Consider the following 14,632-nt stretch of genomic DNA (forward strand, 5'->3'; position numbering starts at 1 on the left):
GGGGGGCGAGAGAGAGAGGGGGAGAGAGAGAGAGGGGGGGCGAGAGAGAGAGAGGGAGGCGTGAGAGAGAGAGAGGGGGCAAGAGAGGCGGGGCAATAGAGAGGGCTAGAGAGGTGGGGCAAGGGAAGGGGCAAGAAAGGGAGGGAGAATGGAGAGAGAGTGAAAGAGAGAAAGTAAGAAAGAGGAAAGGAAGGAGTAAGAGTGGGAGGGAGAGATACAGAACAGAGGGAGGGAGGGAGGGAGATAGACACAGAGTGCTGGAGTAACTCAGTGGGTCAGGCAGCATCTCTGGAGGGAAGGAGCGTGTGATGTTTTGGGTGGGGACCCGTGTTCAGACGGCAGGGTGCGGTGGGGGTTTGCGCGCCCTGCGTTCCCTGCCTTACCGTAAACTGCAGGAACATCCTCCAGAGCAGAATACAGTGCGCTCCCGCCTGCGAGCCCACCGCGTGCTCAAACAGCGCTGCGATCCGATTGTCCAGGCCCGTCTCCGGCATGATGGTGTGCTCCATCCCTGCACCTGCCCTGCACGGGGAAGAAAACACAATCAGCGCGGCCCCAACGCACGGCCCAGCCAAAGGCACGCGTCTCACGTTCACGCGTTACAGGAGCAGAACCAGCCCATTCGGCCCATCGGGTCTGCTCCGCCATTCAATCACGGCTGATCTCCGCCTCCCAATCCCATTTTCCTGTCTTCTCCCCATAACCCCTAACGCCCGCTCTAATCAAGGACCGAGATGAGAACGTTTTTTCACACAGAGAGTGGTGAATCTGTGGAATTCTCTGCCACAGACGGTAGTTGAGGCCAGTTCATTGGCTATATTTAAGAGGGAGTTAGATGTGGCCCTTGTGGCTAAAGGGATCAGGGGGTATGGAGAGAAGGCAGGTACGGGATACTGAGTTGGATGATCAGCCATGATCATATTGAATGGCGGTGCAGGCTCGAAGGGCCGAATGGCCTACTTCTGCACCTACTTTCTATGTTTATCTCTGTCTTAAAAACATTCACTGACTTGGCCTCCACAGCCCTCTATGGCAATGAGTTCCACAGATTCACCACCCTCTGACTAAAGAAGTTCCTCCTCACCTCCTTTCTGAAAGAGCGACCTTTAATTCTGAGGCTGTGACCTCTGGTCCTGGACTCTCCCACCAGTGGAAACATCCTCTCCACATCCACTCTATCCAGGCCTTTCATCATTCTGTGAGTTTCAATGAGGTCCCCCCTCAACCTTGTAAACTCCAGTGAGTACAGGCCCAGTGCTGTCAAGTGTTGTTGCTCTTGCAACGTGGGACAGGCAGCCAACCTGTGCAAAGCAAGATGGTGGTACAGCAGCCATTTGGCATGCCTGCTCTCACAGGTCGGGGCAATGAGTGTCAGAGTCAGGAAGCCATGGTGCAGCTTTGGAGGGAGGCAGATTCAACAGTGGTATTTAAGAGAGTTTTAGACGGGCAGGGAATAGAGGAATATGGATCACGTGCAGGCAGAGGAGATTAGTTCAGCACGGGCATAGTGGGCCGCAGGACCTGTTCTTGTGCTGTGCTGTTCAGTGTTAATGTTTGGCATGGAAGTAGTGGGTCAAAGGGCCTGCTCTTGTGTTGTGTTGCACTGTTCTATGGTCTGTAGTTCATATTTGGTACAGACATTGTGGATCGACAGGCCTGTTTCAGAGTCCACACGTTCCTTCCTCTACTCCTGTGCTGTCCTGTTTAACGTTCTACGTTCTATGTTCATGTTCAGAAAGGACATTGTGGGCCGAAGGGCCTGTTTCCACGCTGCCCGACTCTACGTTCAGCACAGATATTGTGGGCGAAGGGTCTGTTTCTGTACTGTACTGTTCTATGTTCATGTTCAGCGTGGACATTTGTGGGAAGGAACTGCAGATGCTGGCTTCAATTGGACAGATGCAAAATGCTGGAGTAACTCAACGAGTCAGGCAGCATCACTGGATAGAAGAATTCCTTCTCTCCAGAGATGCTGCCTGGCCCGCTGAGTTACTCCAGCATTTTGAGTCTATCTTCAGCACGGACATTGTGGGCTGAATGGTCTGTGTCTGTGCTGTAATGTTCTATGCTCTATGTTCTATGCTCTACGCTCTATGTTCTACGCTCTACGCTCTATGTTCTATGCTCTACGCTCTATGTTCTATGCTCTACGCTCTATGCTCTATGTTCTATGCTCTACGCTCTATGTTCTATGCTCTACGCTCTATGCTCTACGCTCTACGCTCTATGTTCTATGCTCTATGCTCTATGTTCTATGTTCTACGCTCTATGTTCTATGTTCTATGCTCTATGCTCTATGCTCTATGCTCTATGCTCTATGTTCTATGTTCTACGCTCTATGTTCTATGTTCTATGTTCTATGTTCTACGCTCTATGTTCTATGCTCTATGCTCTATGCTCTACGCTCATGTTCATGTTCAGCATGGACATTGTGGGTTTTGGGCCCTGTTTCCAGGCTCTGTGACTGTATGTTCAGCATGGACATTGTGGGTTTTGGGCCCTGTTTCCACGCTGTGTGACTGTATGTTCAGCGTGGACATTGTGGGTTTTGGGCCCTGTTTCCACGCTGTGTGACTGTATGTTCAGCGTGGACATTGTGGGCCGAGGGGCCTGTCCTGTTCTCTGTTCCTTGTGCTCTCACCTCAGCACGGAGTCTCTGCGCTGCTTCCTGCGCTCCTCTGCATGGATGGCGAACAGCCAGGGTACGATGTCGCCTGTGTTTGTGCGGGTGAGACTGTGAAAGAAGCGGCGTGCGGTGCTGGCGCCGTGCGGCGCGGTGCTGGCCAGCCGCACGAAGAGCCGCCAGAGGCGTGGGCTGCCGGGGAAGCGTCGCAGGGCAGCCTGCAGCGCCTCGACCAGGGGCCGCATGGGGCTGGGGCCCGCCCGGGTGTGGAACCACAGCAGCCCCACGTGCATGGTGGCCAGGCGGCGACGCGAGGCCTGGACGCCGGCGGCCGGCGCCGACTCCCCCGTGGGCGGGACGTCCAGCCGGTCGGCGGCCTGTCGGTACAGAGCGTCGGCAGCCTTCAGGCCCGTCGTGAGGTAGAGGAAGAGGGCGTAGCACCCCGCCAGGCCGGCCAGGTGAGCCGGGTCGAGCGGGTCCGCCGGCGCAGGCTCGGCGGGCAGCCAGGGCCGCACCGCCTGCTCGTAGCTCCGCCGCGCCCTCAGCACGTCCACCGCGGGCACCTCTCCGGCGTACGGCTGCCCGTCCCCCTGCGCCAGCCTGGTCAGCACGTGCAGGGCGCGCGGGCAAGCCGCCTGGCCCGCCAGCTCCAGCTCCAGCGAGGCGTAGAGGAGGCAGAGTTGGCACAGCGGGGCGCTGGCCAGTCCCTGCTCCACAACGGAGGACATGGCCGTGTGGAAGACCCGCCGAGACTCGTCCACGTTGCCCAACAGCCACTCCAGGTGGGCAAACTCCCTCCACAAGGCCAGGCTGTTACGATTGTCTGGCTCCTTCAGCAGCCGCTTGGCCAGCCGCTTGCTCCTCTTGCCCTGCGGCCTCACACGCTTGCTTCCCAGCTGCAGGTTGTGCACCACCTGGAGAAAGGCAACCGCCAGGCACTCACTCACACCGAATAACTCTACATTCAGCTCTTCAGTTAAAATTACTGGAATCAATTTACTGCAAGAATAATATATACAACACAAAGCAATACCAAACAAACTCACCACCATAATACAAAATCACCCAACTAGCTAAACAAATATTCTTAGATGCTGGAGTAACTCAGCGGGACGGACATCATCTCTGGAGAGAAGGATTGGGTGACGTTTCAATAGACAATAGGTGCAGGAGGAGGCCATTCGGCCCTTCGAGCCAGCACCGCCATTCAATGTGATCATGGCTGATCATTCTCAATCAGTACCCCGTTCCTGCCTTCTCCCCATACCCCCTGACTCCGCTATCCTTAAGAGCTCTATCTAGCTCTCTCTTGAATGCATTCAGAGAATTGGCCTCCACTGCCCTCTGAGGCAGAGAATTCCACAGATTCACAACTATCTGACTGAAAAAGTTTTTCTTCATCTCCGTTCTAAATGGCCTACCCCTTATTCTTAAACTGTGGCCCCTGGTTCTGGACTCCCCCAACATTGGGAACATGTTTCCTGCCTCTAACGTGTCCAACCCCTTAATAATCTTATATGTTTCGATAAGATCCCCTCTCATCCTTCTAAATTCCAGTGTATACAAGCCTAGTCGCTTCAGTCTTTCAACATACGACAGTCCCACCATTCCGGGAATTAACCTAGTAAACCTACGCTGCACGCCCTCAATAGCAAGAATATCCTTCCTCAAATTTGGAGACCAAAACTGCACACAGTACTCCAGCTGCGGTCTCACTAGGGCCCTGTACAACTGCAGAAGGACCTCTTTGCTCCAATACTCAACTCCTCTTGTTATGAAGGCCAACATTCCATTGGCTTTCTTCACTGCCTGCTGTACCTGCATGCTTCCTTTCAGTGACTGATGCACTAGGACACCCAGATCTCGTTATACATCCCCTTTCAGGTCGAGACCTTTCTTCAGTCTGAGTTACTCCAGCATTTTGTGTCGATCTTCGATTGAAACCAGCATCTGCAGTTCTTTCCTACACAAATATTCTTAAAAGTCACACTCTTAAACAACTATATTACAATCCTTGTCCAGGATGCATTCCACCCCCCACGGTCCCGGAAATCCCCCAGGACTGCTCTTGGACAGCGTGCGGTCCCTGTCTAACACCAGCCGGGTGTGGACGTAACCCCGGATGTAATTTACAACAATGATGCCAGGAATGAGTGGGTTAACCTGTGATCAGCGTTTGTCGACACTGGGCCTGTACTCACTGGAGTTTAGAAAAAAATGAGAGGGGACCTCATTGAAACGTACAGAATAGTGAAAGGCCTGGATAGAGTGGATGTGGAGAGGATGTTTCCACTAGTGGGAGAGTCCAGGACTAGAGGTCACAGCATCAGAATTAAAGGACGTTCTTTTAGGAAGGAGATGAGGAGAAATTTATTTAGTCAGAGGGCAGTGAACCTGTGGAATTCATTGCCACAGAGGGCTGTGGAGGCCAAGTCAGTGGATAATTTTAAAGCAGAGAGATAGATTTTTGATTAGTGCGGGTGTCAGGGGTTATGGGGAGAAGGCAGGAGAATGGGGTTAGGACGGAGAGATAGATCAGCCATGATTGAATGGATGGCGGAATAGACTCGATGGGCCGAATGGCCTAATTCTGTTGCTATCACTGATGAAATGGAAGAATGGCCAAAATCTGCCGGAATCAGCACAGCGGTGCGGCGGGTAGTGCTGCTGCCTCACATCGACAGTGACCCGCGTTTGATTCAAACCCACGCTACTGCCTGCGTGGAGTCTGCACGTTCTCCCAGCGATCACATGGTTTTCTCCGGCTGCCGTAGGCTGGGTCTCTATTCCTTGGAGCGCAGGAGGATGAGGGGAGATCTTATAGAGGTGAACTAAATCATGAGAGGAATAGATCGGGTAGATGCACAGAGTCTTTTGCCCAGGGTCGGGGAATCGAGGACCAGAGGATATGGGTTCAAGGTGAAGGGGAAAAGATTTAATAGGAATCTGAGGGGTAACTTTCTCACACAGAGGGTGGTGAGTGTTTGGAACGAGCTGCCAGAGGAGGTAGTTGAGGCAGGGACTATCTTGTCATTGAAAAAACAGTTGGACAGGTACATGGATAGGACAGGTTTGGAGGGATATGGTCCAAGCGCAGGCAAGTGGGACTAGTGTAGCTGGGACATTGTTGGCCGGTGTGGGCGAGTTGGACCTGTTTCTACGCTGTATCACTCTATGACTCCAGGTTCTGGGAATGTAAGTGGGAATAGGCTACAGGTTCTGGGAATGTAAGTGGGACAGGCTACAGGTTCTGGGAATGTAAGTGGGATAGGCTACAGGTTCTGGGAATGTAAGTGGGAATAGGTTACAGGTTCTGGGAATGTAAGTGGTAATAGGCCTCAGGTTCTGGGAATGTAAGTGCAATAGGCTACAGGTTCTGGGAATGTAAGTGCAATAGGCTACAGGTAAGAGTACTGTGGGAATGGCATTGCCCCGTGATCTAGCACAGACCCGACGGGCCGAATGTCCAGGACAAGGTGCTCCTACCTTAGATTTCTCGTAGAGCAGCCAGTTGAGCGCCAGCTCCGACTGCTCTTCCCCGGAGAGATGAGGCAGGGCTTGCTGGAAGACGAAGCGGATGAACTCCTCCCCGTCCCTGCAGTGTCCGGCCGCCCTCCTTGGCCGGGACTCCGCGCCCAGGAGGCCCACAGCTGCCACCCCTGAGGCCGAGGGGCCGGAGCCGTCCGCCAGCATGGTGCCCTCCGCGAGCAGGGCTGGCTCGTCCAGTGCCAGGCTCAGGCAGGAGGGGGGCAGCTCCGTGCCCGCGGGCACCCCCAGGAAGCGCAGGAAGCAGGACAGGAGCTGGAACCTCAGCTGTGGGCTGCAGATCCTGAACATCGAGTCACCAACGTCGTCAAACAGCACCTGACCGGTCGAGAAAGCACGCTGTTAGCGAGCCCGGAAAGATGCCCACACGTCATAAAACAAACGCACGCACTGTCTGAATGAGGAAGCCTTGGAAAGGGCATTAGGATCTGAGGCACGGTGGTAGAGTTGCTGCCTCACAGCGCCAGAGACCCGGGTTCCATCCTGACTACGGGCGCTGTCTGTACAGAGTTTGTACGTTCTCCCCGTGACCTGCGTGGGTTTTCTCCGTGATCTTCGGTTGCCTCCCACACTCCAAAGACGTACAGGTTTGTAGGTTAATTGGCTTGGTATGAAATGTAAATTGTGCCTAGTGTGTGTAGGATGGTGTTAGTGTGCGGGGATCGCTGGTCGGTGCAGACCCGGTGGGTTGAAGGGCCTGTTTCCACGCTGTATCTCTAAACTAAACCAGTCAACTCTAAACTGTCACCTAAAGATGACAGAATCAAAGACTCATACAATGTGGAAACAGGCCCTTCGGCCCAACTTGCCCACCCTGGCCCAATCCCATCAGCAATAGTCCCACGTGCCCACATCTGGCCATGTGACGTTTTGGGTCGGGACCTTTCTTTGGTCTGAACTCACGTTGGGGAGAGGAGGACTTCATCAAAGGGGGCATGTCTTGAGGAGTCTCAGGGAGGGTCACAACACAAAATATCAGTCAGATCAGTTGAGTTTGTTGAGGTGCAGTGAAAAGCTTTTTTGTTGCGTCCCACCCAGTCGGCAGAAAGACAATACATGATGACAATCGACCCGTCCACAGTGTAATATAAGAATAATAATAATAATAATAATAATAATCCTTTATTCGTCCCACAACGGGGAGATTTGCAGGGTTACAGCAGCAAAGTGGATAGCAAAAATAGATAAGCATTCATTAAAAAATAAAATAGCGGTAATTGTCTTTATTTAGATTTTAAATTTAGAGATACAGCGCAGAAACAGGCCCTTCGGCCCACCGGGTCCGCGCCGCCCAGCGATCTCCGCACATTAACACTATCTACTAGGGACAATTTTTACATTTGCCCAGCCAATTAACCTACAAACCTGTACGTCTTTGGAGTGTGGGAGGAAACCGAAGATCTCGGAGAAAACCCATGCAGGTCACGGGGAGAACGTACAAACTCCGTACAGACGGCGCCCGTGGTCGGGATCGAACCTGAGTCTCCGGCGCTGCATTCGCTGTAAGGCAGCAACTCTACCGCTGCACCACCGTGCCCGCCCTATTTACAGGTCTGCTGGGAGCATTGCTGGTTGTGCAGTCTGACAGCAGCAGGAAGGCAGGACCTTTGATATCTCTCCTTCACACACTTGGGGTGAAGGAGTCTGTCACTGAAGGAGCTACTCAGTGCAGTGACAGTGTCCTGCATGGGGTGGGAGTTGTTGTCCAGCAGTGATGATAGCTTTGCCCATCATCCACCTCTCTCCCACCGCCTGCACTGAGCCGAGGGGGCATCCCAGGACAGAGCTGGCCTTCCTGACCAGCTTGTCGAGTCTCTTCCTGTCAGTGGTTGAGATGCTGCTGCTCCAGCAGACCACTCCATAGAAAATGGCTGATGCCACCACAGTGTCGAAGAAGGTCCTCAGGAGGGTCCCCTGCACTCCATGGGAGGTTACGGTGGGTAAGGGGTTACAGGGGATGAGGTTAGTGGGTAAGGGGTTTCAGGGGGATGAGGTTAGAGTGGGTAAGGGGTTTCAGGGGGATGAGGTTATAGGTAAGGGGTTTGTGTGGGGAAGGGATTAGAGTGGGTAAGGGGTTTGTGTGATGAAGGGATTAGAGTGGGTAAGGGGTTTCTGTAGGGACGGGATTAGTGTGGGTAAAGGGTTTGTGTGGGGACGATGTTATAGGTAAGGAGCAACACCATTAGATGGAGCTGCAGGATCATATTTATGGTGCGTCATTAACACCAAGCCTGATGGACAGGAGATAGAAACATAGACTATAGGTGCAGGAGTAGGCCGTCTGACCCTTCCATCACGGCTGATCATCACCAATCAGTGCCCCGTTCTTGCTTTCTCCCCGTATCCCTTGATTCATTTGGCCCTTCGAGCCATCACTGTGTCGAACTCTACCTTGAAAACATCCAGTGAATTGGCCTCCACTGCGTTCTGAAGAGCGCAGGTGAGAGGAGCAAAGTTTAAAGGAGACGTGCAGGGCACTTTTTACTTTACAGAGGGTGAGGAGGGCCTGGATTGCACTTCCAGGGGTGTGGTGGGGACATTGATAGTGGCATTTAAGAGACTCTTGGGTAGGCACTTGCATAGACAGCAGGAATAGGAATTTCCTTGAACTACCTATAATTGGACTTCAGTGGACTTTATCTTGCATAAAACATAATTCATTCATCCTATGTCTGTACACTGTGGACGACTTGATTGTTATAGACAATGGACAATAGACAATAAGTGCAGGAGGAGGCCATTCGGCCCTTCAAGCCAGCACCTCCATTCAATGTGATCATGGCTGATCATTCTCAATCAGTACCCTGTTCCTGCCTTCTCCCCATACCCCCTGACTGACCAATCCCCCTAATCATGTCTAGTCTTTGCCCTGACTGGATATCATGCAACAAAAAAGCTTTTCACTGTACCTCGGTACAAGTGACAATAATGATTCAATGGTTAAATGATAAACTAAATTAAATGAATTATGTGTAGGCAGAGGGGATTAGTTTCATAAGTGATAGGAGCAAAATTAGGCCATTCGGCCCATCAAATTTAGAAGTATTAGGGGGACCTCATTGAAACGTACAGAATAGGCTTGGGAAGAATGGATGTGGAGAGGATGTTTCCACTAGTGGGAGAGTCAAGGACCAGAGGGCACAGCATCAGAATTAAAGGATGTTCCTTTAGGAAGGAGATGAGGAGGAATTTCTTTAGTCAGAAGGTGGTGAATCTGTGGAATTCTCTGGTGAATCTGTGGAATTCTTTGCCACTGAAGACTGTGAAGGCAAAGTCAGTGGATATTTTTAAGGCAGAGATAGATAGATTCTTGATTAGTACGGGTGTCAGAAGTTATGGGGAGAAGGCAGGAGAATGGGGTTAGGAGGGAGAGATAGATCAGCCATGATTGAATGGTGGAATAGACTTGATGGGCCGAATGGCCTAATTCTACTCCTATCACTTATGATCTTAAGTCTATTCCGCCATCCTAATCATGGCTGATCTATCTTTCCCCCTCAACCCCATTCTGACTTTTCTCCAAATTCCCTGACACCCGTCCTAATCAAGAATCTATCTGTCACTGCGTTAAAAATATAGCTTAATACGGCATCATGTTTGAAACAGACATCATTTGCCGAAGGTAGACAATAAGTGCAGGAGTAGGCCATTCGGCCCTTCAAGCTAGCACCGCCATTCAATGTGATCATGGCTGATCATTCTCAATCAGTAGACACAAAATGCTGGAGTAACTCAGCGGGACAGGCAGCATCTCGGGAGAGAAGGAATGGGTGACGTTTCAGGTCGAGACCCTTCTTCAGACTGATGTCAGGGGAGGGGGCGAGACAAAGATGGGATGTACTTGTAGACAGTAAGACCGGTGGGAAAACTGGGAAGAGGAAGGGGATGGAGAGAGAGAGGGAAAGCAAGGGCTATCTGAAGTTAGAGAAGTACAATATTCATACCGCTTGGGTGTAAGCTACCCAAGCGAAATATGAGGAGCTGTTCCTCCAATTTGCGCTGGGCCTCACTCTGACAATGGAGGAGGCCCAGGACGGAAAGGTCAGATTGGGAGTGGGAAGGAGGGAGGGGAGGGGAGTCAGTCTCCCCCTTTATCGAAACGTATAAGATTATTAAGGGGTTGGACACGTTAGAGGCAGGAAACATGTTCCCAATGTTGGGGGAAGTCCAAATCCAGGGGCCACAGTTTAAGAATAAGGGGTCGGCCATTTAGAACAGAGATGAGGAAAAACTTTTTCAGTCAGAGAGTTGTAAATCTGTGGAATTCACTGCCTCAGAAGGCAGTGGAGGCCAATTCTCTGAATGCATTCAAGAGAGAGCTAGATAGAGCTCTTAAGGATAGCGGAGTCAGGGGGTATGGGGAGAAGGCAGGAACGGGGTACTGATTGAGAATGATCAGCCATGATCACATTGAATGGCGGTGCTGGCTCGAGGGGCCGAATGGCCTCCTCCTGCACCTATTGTCTATTGTCTATTGCCGCGGGTACAAAGTTAGCACGCAACAAAAGCTTTTCACTGTACCTCGGTGTATGTGACAATAAGCTGAACTAAAGGTTTGCCTCACCTGCCTGTCGGGATCCTCGCAGTCTTCGTCCACCTGACCTTTCTTGGCTCGCCATGGCAACCAGTGCCTGGCATCGCGGGCACTCTCTACCTGCGCCCAGAGCTGCCACTTGGGCCGGCTCTTGTCCTTGATCTCCTCCCCGTCTTCCTCCTCTTCCTCGTCCTCTCCTGCTCAAGTTAAAATGGTCGGCTGTTAGATCAATTAGTTTAGTTTAGATTAGAGATACAGCGTGAAAACAGGCCCTTCGGCCCACCGGGTCCGTGCCGACCACCCATCCCCGCACATTCACACTATCACACACACTAACACACACACACACACACACACACACTAACACACACACACTAACACACACACACACACACACACTAACACACACACAAACACACACTAACACACAAACACACACACTAACACACACACACACACTAACACACAAACACACACACTAACACACACTCACACACACACACACACTAACACACAAACACACACACTAACACACACACACACTAACACTAACACATACACACACTAACACACACACACACACACACACACAATAGGGACAATTTACATTTGCACCAAAGACAATTAACCTGCAAACCTGCCCGTCTTTGGAGTGTGGAAGGAAACCGGATATCTCCGAGAAAACCCACGTAGGTCACGGGGAGAACGTACAAACTCACTTACTTTCATTGAGTAAACGATTTTAAAGTTTAAAAAAAACAGTGGAGACCTTTCACTAGGCTTCGACTGAGTGGATGTGGAGAGGATGTTTCCACTAGTGGGAGAGTCTAGGACTAGAGCGCACAGCCTCAGAATTAAAGGACGTTCCTTTAGGAAGGAGACGATGGGGAATTTTTTTAGTCAGAGGGTGGTGAATCTGTGGAATTCTTTGCAGCAGGAGGCTGTGGAGGCCAGGTCAGCGGATATTTTTAGACAATAGACAATAGGTGCAGGAGGAGGCCATTCGGCCCTTCGAGCCAGCACCACCATTCAATGTGATCATGGCTGATCATTCACAATCAGTACCCCGTTCCTGCCTTCTCCCCATACCCCCTGACTCCGCTATCCTTAAGAACTCTATCTAGCTCTCTCTTGAATGCATTCAGAGAATTGGCCTCCACTGCCTTCTGAGGCAGAGAATTCCACAGATTCACAACTCTCTGACTGAAAAGGTTTGTCATCTGCGGAAGGCAGCGATATAGATTCTGAAGAAAGGTCTCGACCCGAAACGTCACCCATTCCCTCTCTCCCGAGATGCTGCCTGACCTGCTGAGTTACTCCAGCATTTTGTGAATAAATACCTTCGATTTGTACCAGCATCTGCAGTTATTTTCTTACACTAGCAGATGTCCAGTGAAGTCAGGTACCGTAAGCTGAATAAGCATCAGAGAGGGGCTCACCTTCCTCGTTCAGGATAACCCATCCACCTCTCTCCTGCTGCCGCATCCAGGCCTTCCAACCTCTCGCTCCCCCTTCTCCAAACCGGGGCTCACCGCTATCCCAGAACGGCTCGAAGAACTCCACCTTTTTGGGAAAGCAGACAGGGAGAACGGGAGAAGGCGTTGGTGAGGCCGCATTCAGAGTATTGTGTTCGGTTCTGGGCAACGTGTTAGACAATAGAAAATAGGTGCAGGAGAAGGCCATTCGGCCCTTCGAGCCAGCACCGCCATTCAATGTGATCATGGCTGATCATTCTCAATCAGTACCCCGTTCCTGCCTTCTCCCCATACCCCCTGACTCCGCTATCCTTAACAGCTCTATCTAGCTCTCTCTTGAATGTATTCAGAGAATTGGCCTCCACTGCCCTCTGAGGCAGAGAATTCCACAGATTCACAACTCTCTGACTAAAAAAGTTTTTCCTCATCTCTGTTCTAAATGGCCTACCCCTTATTCTTAAACTGTGGCCCCTTGTTCTGGACTCCCCCAACATTGGGAACATGCTTCCTGCCTCTAACGTGTCCAACCCCTTAATAATCTTATACGTTTCGATAAGATCTCCTCTCATCCTAAATTCCAGTGTATACAAGCCTAGTCGCTCCAGTCTTTCAACATATGACAGTCCCGCCATTCCGGGAATTAACCTAGTAAACCTATGCTGCACGTAGAGAGAAGACTTCACAAGGATCTTGCCAGGGCTCAAGGGTGTGAGCTACAGGGAGAGGTTGAGATGGCTGGGACTCTATTCCTTGGAGTACAGATGAGGGGTGGTCTTATAGAGTTGTATAAAATCAGGAGAGGAATAGATCGAGTAGATGCACAGAGTCTCTTGCCCAGAGTAGGTGAATCGAGGACCAGAGGCCATAGGTTTAATTGAAGGGGAAAAGGTTTGAAAGGAACCCGAGGAGTAGCTTTTTCCACACAGAGGGTGGTGGGTGTATGGAACAAGCTGCCAGAGGAGGTAGTTGAGGCTGGGACTATCGCAACATTTAAGAAACAGTTGGACAGGTACATGGACAGGACAGGTTTGGAGGGATATGGTCCAAGCGCAGGCAGATGGGACTAGTGCAGCTGGGACATGTTGGCCGGTGTGGGCGTGTTGGGCCGAAGGGCCTGTTTCCACGCTGTGTGACTCTATCACTATGAGTAGAGACGCTCCGGCTTACAATGTCTGTGCTGAACGTGACGATATCCTTCCATTCGCTGCATATCCATGTGCCGATCTAAAAGCCTCATAAAGACCGCTGGTGACTTTGCTTATACTTGCTTCCTGCTCTCTCATGACCCCCATCTAGTTACAAGACATTCCAACAGGAGAGGAGGTTTCGAAGCAGATGTCATAAGAACATTGAATGGAAGGAAATTTTGCTCTATTTTCTTAAATTAATTGCAAAATCTGGCTCTAGAAACTAGTTCAATGTAACGTTCAGTTCAGTTTTGTTCAGTTGGAACAGCAATACTGATTATGGGGCAGAACCTCAAAAAAGCCCATCAAACGCTATATTCGTTTAGTGTAGAGAGACAGCAAGGAAATAGGACCTTCGGCCCACCAAGTCCATGCCGACCATCGATCATCTGTTCACACTAGTTATCCACTTCCACATCCGCTGCCTGCACACTAGAGGCATTTCACGGAGGCCAATTAGCCTGCACACCTTTGGGAATTTGTCGAGTTGGTACGTTTTCCCTGTGACTGCATGTGTTTCCTCTGGGTGCTCTCCGCGTATTCCTCCCACATCCTAAAGACGTGTGGGTTGGTCAGTTAATTGGCCCCTGCAAGTTGCCCCTAATGTGTGGATAACAGAGAACGAGTGTGATCGAGAGATTTAGAGAAAGACAGCGTAGAAACAGGCCCTTCAGCCCACCGAGTCCACACTAGCTCTATGTTATCCCACTTTTGCATCCACTCCCTACACACGCTAGGGGCAATTTACAGAGGGCCAATTGACCTACAAACCCGCACATCTTTGGGATGAAACACATGCGGTCATAGGGGGAAACGTGCGGTGGCGCAGCGGTAGAGTTGCTGCCTTACAGCGAATGCAGCGCCAGAGACTCAGGTTCGATCCTGACTACGGGTGCTGTCTGTACGGAGTTTGTACGTTCTCCCCGTGACCTGCGTGGGTTTTCTCCGAGATCTTCGGTTTCCTCCCACACTCCAAAGACGTACAGGTTTGTAAGTTAATTGGCTGGGCAAATGTAAAAATTGTCCCTAGTGGGTGTAGGATAGTGTTAACGTGCGGGGATCGCTGGGCGACGCGGACCCGGTGGGCCGAAGGGCCTATTTCTGCGCTGTATCTCTAAATCTAAAAAGAAAAAGAAAAAAAGAAACGTGCAAACTCCACGCAGATAGCACCAGAGGTCAGGATGGAACCCGGGTCCCTGGCGCCGTGAGGCTGGGGCTCGACCAGCTGCGCCATCCTGCAGAGAGATCAGAGACCTCTCAGCACAGA

General features: G+C 51.2%; 1 protein-coding gene across 1 annotated transcript in view; it reads right to left on the reverse strand.

Annotated features, from left to right (window-relative positions):
• Positions 1-14,632, reverse strand: part of nrde2 (NRDE-2, necessary for RNA interference, domain containing) — a 52,510-nt gene that overhangs the window by 3,778 nt on the left and 34,100 nt on the right. Inside the window, exons 8-12 of the mRNA XM_078407235.1 lie at positions 12,143-12,266; positions 10,734-10,900; positions 6,110-6,487; positions 2,642-3,537; positions 384-522 (exon numbers count right to left, since the gene is read on the reverse strand). Coding sequence (XP_078263361.1) covers positions 384-522; positions 2,642-3,537; positions 6,110-6,487; positions 10,734-10,900; positions 12,143-12,266 — 1,704 coding nt within the window. The remainder of the gene's footprint in view (positions 1-383; positions 523-2,641; positions 3,538-6,109; positions 6,488-10,733; positions 10,901-12,142; positions 12,267-14,632) is intronic.

Source organism: Rhinoraja longicauda, chromosome 10, assembly GCF_053455715.1.
Source record: "Rhinoraja longicauda isolate Sanriku21f chromosome 10, sRhiLon1.1, whole genome shotgun sequence".
In the NCBI taxonomy this organism is placed as follows: Eukaryota; Metazoa; Chordata; class Chondrichthyes; order Rajiformes; family Arhynchobatidae; genus Rhinoraja; species Rhinoraja longicauda.